The following is a 5,171-nucleotide window of genomic DNA, read 5'->3' as shown; positions in this document are numbered from 1 at the left end:
TCATGGAGTTGACTATTGAACATCTTTAGATAGAAAGATTGTTAATCCTAAATGCATTCTTTGTGGATCGTGGAGTTGACTATTGGACATCTTTCATGGTGGTCTTGGTCATGGTACTGGTGTCGATCACGATGCTATTAGGTTATACGATGCAGTGCCAATAGTTCTGTTGTTGGTAGTATATGTGGTTCTGGTGAGATGTTGTACGTTTGGTTGCCAGTGTTAGGAATGATGGTGAGCGACTAAATTTATCTTCATTGTGACTATTTGTGACCAGATTTGTGTTAAATGTGACTATATATGATTTGGTTACATATAGTCACACTGAAAACAAATTTGAACATGAACACATAAGATCATAGTTCATTCATTACGGGTCACAATTCGCAGTTAAGGTCACAATTTACTAGTCACGGGTTTGAGTTCATAGGTCGCAGCTATTTCATATAAGTCACAAATCAGTGTAAACGGATCACATATTAATATTAACAAGTCACATGTCTTTTTGTAGAAGTCATAGATCAAATTTATAGGTCACATTTTATATTACGAGTCCCAGGTAAAAATCACAGGTTAAAAATTATATTTTATATGTCACAATGTACACAAGTCATTGCCCAAAAAACGAAAAAAAAGATTTATGAATTTAATATATTTAATTACAAAATATTTTTTCGATTAATTATTTCATAACTAAAATTTTAACAGTATTCGATTTTTGAAATTTAAAACTTTATTCTTAATTTTGAAATTGATCATATGCATATTCATCCCACTTGATAGGTTACGGATCACAATGTACACAAGTCACAGATCTAATGGAACTGGTTACAAGTCATTACCAAAGAAGAAGGGAAAAGAAAAGATAGTCGGCAGAAAGGTGAGCGGTCACTGGAATAGTCGTCGGAGCCATCGTCGGGAGGTTCCCGAAATATTCGCTGAAGACGTCGTCGGAGAAGTCGTCGAAGGTGGGGTGGGGTCGACAGTGCAGTCACCAAAAGTGAGGTAGGGTGGAAGGAGAAAGAGAAGGGTTTGATATGATGGGTAGATGGGTTTGAGGTGAGGTGAGATAAGTAGATTAATTATAATATATTATAATTAAATATTTAATAATCACATGATTTTTGAAAGAATTTTAGAAATTTGTTAGTCAAATGTGATTTTTAAATGGAGGATTTATGTGATGTTCCATTTTCCTAAAAGAATTCAATTTGTACTAAAAGTCTAAACTGAATAACTGAACCAAACTAATAAAATCGGTACGGTTTGATTCGATTCAAATTAAGAGTTAGAATAGGTTAGAATTCGTTCATATCGAATAAGTTGATTTTGATTTTGGGTTAGAGTCAAATCGACCCAAACTAAACCACGGCCCGATTGCCTGAGTCCATATTTAGATTACCGTAAGCAACCTTGACCGAGCTGAGTTCTCACCCAAAATGGAGTATGGCAATTGGGTTCGGGTCGGGTCCTTTGACGATGCATTCTCCTCCATTGGATGGTTGCGATCAATTCTTCCCGCGCTTTTTGCCCTATTTAATGACAAAACATTTGGCAATAACCAAATTCCAATCCCTCGGATACATTTTCTCACAGTGGAATCAATAGAATCCTCATCAGTTGCTTGTTCACTGCCAGGTTCTCACTCAATCAATTGTCATTTTTTTGGTTTTTAAATTTCAATTTTATAGAGATTTTGTCATAATCTAATGGAGTTTCAGAAATCACTTAATGCCAGTAAAAGTTTGTACTTCACCAATTTTTTTTTTAATTTATTTATTTTTAGGCAAAGTTACTTTCTGCTAAAAAAAATGAACAGAAAATGATTCACGACATAGTTTTAAGTTGCTTTCTTTAAGCGCTTCATCAAATATTGAAAGAAAATATAAAAAAGTAAAAATGCTTTGATATCTGTTCTTGAACAGTCACGTAGTTAAGTTTTGATGGCTTTTTGTGAAAATAACTTTTCATATTTTTGGAATTTTTAGGGCTTAGCTCATTTTTTATAGGCTGACTTGAGGAAGCCAAATAATTTGTCTTAAATTTTTTTCCCTTCCTGCATTATTTATCTAAAATCCTGAATAGACTTTCAGTTCTAGAGTATTAAATGATATGCATATTAATATAATATTCTGAATAGCTGGTTTTTGTTTTTAAGATGTCAGGACAGAAAAGGTTAAATGGTTTTTCTCGTACTCAAATGAGCTACAGAGCACGAGATTATGAAAGCGATTATGGCAATGAAGATAAAATTTCAAAAGTAGAGGGAATTAGCAGAGCTTTTGCAAAGATGACTTGTATCAATAGCAACTTTCAACTTAAGATGATAGAATCCTCTGCTTTCAGAGAATTCTTTGGACATCTTACCCCACGTTTCCAACTGGGTACGCTTGAGTCTCTCAAAGCCGATTGCTTGAAAATTTACAGAGAAGAGGGAAGAAAAATTAAGGAGATCTTGAGAAATCGGGATGGACAGGTAAGTCTGTCGGTTGAGAAATTGAAAAGTCGGGATAGAAATTGCTATATGTGTCTAGCTGCTCATTTCCTTGACGATACTTGGAAAATGAATAGATGGGTTCTCTTAGTATGGATTGCTAATAGTTATAACCTATTAGTTCCCGTTCTGAAGTCTCTTAACTATTGGGAGATTGAGGAAAAGATTTCCAGTTTCACGTTCAAAACTGATACTGATATTGATGAAACAGTCAATAAAGTTAAAGATCACATTCAGAAAAAGAAGGCACTCTGGCTTAATGGACGTTTATTTCATGTTCGTTGTTGGACCAATTTGATTGATTCAATGGTGTGGGATGCATTTGATCAGATATCAGATACCATTGACAAAATTGACGAGTTTGTAAATTCAGCAGTGCTGGATTCATATTATCAACATAATGCAACTAATCGGACACAACTAAGGAGTGACAATGGTCATGATTGTATTAATTGGCGGGGGACATTACCTCACTGGCACCTCAATTGCTCAATGTTAAAAGAGGCTTTGGAGTTGCATTCTCGGGAAGATTATTCTTCACTACATGTACCTCATAATTATCTGCTATCTGCTGATGAGTGGAAGAAAGTTGAAGTTATTTGCAAACTTGTGGATAAGTTAAAGAACATCAGAAGAATTCTTTTTGAAACCAAGTATATAAATGCGAGCATCTTATTGAGTAATCTTCTGGAACTTCATGTGAGTTTGAGTTACGAGGCTTCAATTGCAGATAGTTACAGTAGTGTGATATTTACAAAAATGCTTCTAAAGTTGGATAATTATGGGAAGGATTCATTTCTAGTGCTAGCTGTTGCAACAGTAATGGACCCTCGATGTAAAATGATGTACATAGAGTACTTATCATCGAAGTTTGCTACACGTGATTGCAACTTAAAGCTTTCAACTGTTTCAGAGGCGGTGCGTGTCCTTTATGATAATTATGCTGCCAGTACTCCTCAACAATGGGCGGATTCCACGAGTGATTCAGATTATTCCTACTGCGATACAGATACTTCAGAGTCTGAAAAGGAGGATTATCCCAGCAAGAAAAGGAAGGCAGGGATTTCAAAATGTGAAGTTGAAGGATATGAAAACTTAGAGAATACAGAGGAGATACCAAATCACGACCTGGAAGAAAAAAATAACCCAAAGAAAAGAGAGGTGATTTCCAAATGTGAGGAGGAAGGAAATAACAACATAAAGAGTCATTTACACGGCTACCAACAATTTGTTCAATCTACCATTCGGCCTCCAAAATCTGACCTGGAACTATATCTTGGCGAACCTGTCGTACCGTGGAGCCAAGAATTGAACTTACTGGATTGGTGGAAAGTTGCTAGTCCAAAATATCCCATTCTATGTAAGATGGCTCGTGATGTTTTGTCGATTCTGTTATCTTCCTCTGATGCATTGTTCGGTGAAGAAAGAAAGGTAGACAGTTGCATAACATCCCATGGACCAGCTCTGGTGAATGCCTTGATGTGCGTCCGGAGTTGGCTCCCAAAGAACTGAATGATTGTCAAACCAGTATGATAGTAATCTCTCAATTTGACCTCTTCTCGTAGAATCCTAGATGTGGTTTTGCAGTGTCGACTTGGTGTAACTTTTTGCAGAAATAGTTTGTAGAGGTGATAATTTTCACTTCAATAACTGCTTTCAAGATTGCCAATCATTTTCTACTGTTCTCATCTCACATCTTATATATATTGAGTGTTGAGACATTAAAATATTGTTTTATTCCAAAATCACATCAAACGCTTGAAAATATATCGAAGATGGAAAACCCCGTGTCCAGCTACATAATCCTCGGTGTTAATAGCATTTGTTAGAGCTAGCAAGAAATGAAAGCCATGTTTATGAGTGGCTTCTTTGAACCAAATAAGCCGTTGACAATGAACATTGAGGAGTTCAGTCTTGAACTTCACACCATTTTTTATTTTTTACTTTTTGTGAAGAACTTTTCACAAGAGGTGGCCAACCAAATAATTCAGTCATGGACTTTGCTGGACGGACAGGGCCACGTGGCCTTATCTGTCTAGGGCACTGAATTGGCGTCGCACGACTCTCCCTATTTGGACAGGGCTTATGTCAGTCATGGACTTTGCTGGACGGATAGGGTCACGTGGCCTTATCCATCTAGGGCGTTGAATTGGCGCCGCACGGCTCCCCCTATTTGGACAAGGCCACGTAAGCCCTGTCCAAACAGAATTACCCTTCGGTCATTATGCCTGTTAAGTTTCTATAAGAGTTGAAATCTAAGGGTTGCCTAAATATCTTACTAAGAACTATATTGGCCAACATATTTGCTTATTATGGCAACTATTGAATTAAATTAGTAAGTAAATAAATTTTTCTATTTTTAAGTGGCAGCTCCTATGAGAATTAGGGCTGGATAAATCTTTCGAATTAAATTGGGTTCGAATCGAGCGGAACTTCTTAAATCAGATACCCGAACGGGTATTTGAGTCGAGGATTGACAAGTTTGATTCAATTCTCGATTATAGTACAATAATCGAATAACCGAATAAAATCGGCAATCTATTTTTTTCTTGATTTTATACAATTTCTCAGTTTCTTTAAATGGGTGGGTTGTGGGTGATAATGAATGAAGGCAATACAACTTCTTCAAAAGTTGAGTGTTTGTTAACCATTCTATATTGTGCCTCATAATTCAAAA

The 5,171-nt window shown here is 36.2% G+C and overlaps 1 protein-coding gene across 1 annotated transcript; it reads left to right on the top strand.

Moving 5' to 3' along the window:
* Positions 1-1,573: 1,573 nt before the first annotated feature.
* On the top strand, positions 1,574-4,275 carry LOC111371546 (zinc finger BED domain-containing protein RICESLEEPER 1-like). Its single transcript, XM_022993596.1, has 2 exons — positions 1,574-1,638; positions 2,159-4,275. The coding sequence occupies exon 2, from the start codon at positions 2,159-2,161 to the stop codon at positions 4,004-4,006; it is 1,848 nt and encodes a 615-aa protein (XP_022849364.1). The 5' UTR covers positions 1,574-1,638; the 3' UTR covers positions 4,007-4,275.
* Positions 4,276-5,171: the final 896 nt, after the last annotated feature.

Source organism: Olea europaea, chromosome 22 (genome assembly GCF_002742605.1).
Source record: "Olea europaea var. sylvestris chromosome 22, O_europaea_v1, whole genome shotgun sequence".
NCBI lineage: Eukaryota > Viridiplantae > Streptophyta > Magnoliopsida > Lamiales > Oleaceae > Olea > Olea europaea.
Note: the sequence above shows the minus strand (reverse complement) of the source record. Positions and strands in the feature narration are given on the sequence as shown.

What these genes read in the sequence shown, in the direction of transcription:
- LOC111371546 (XM_022993596.1), top strand. Translation starts at nt 2,159, where the DNA reads ATGTCAGGACAGAAAAGGTTAAATGGTTTTTCTCGTACTCAAATGAGC.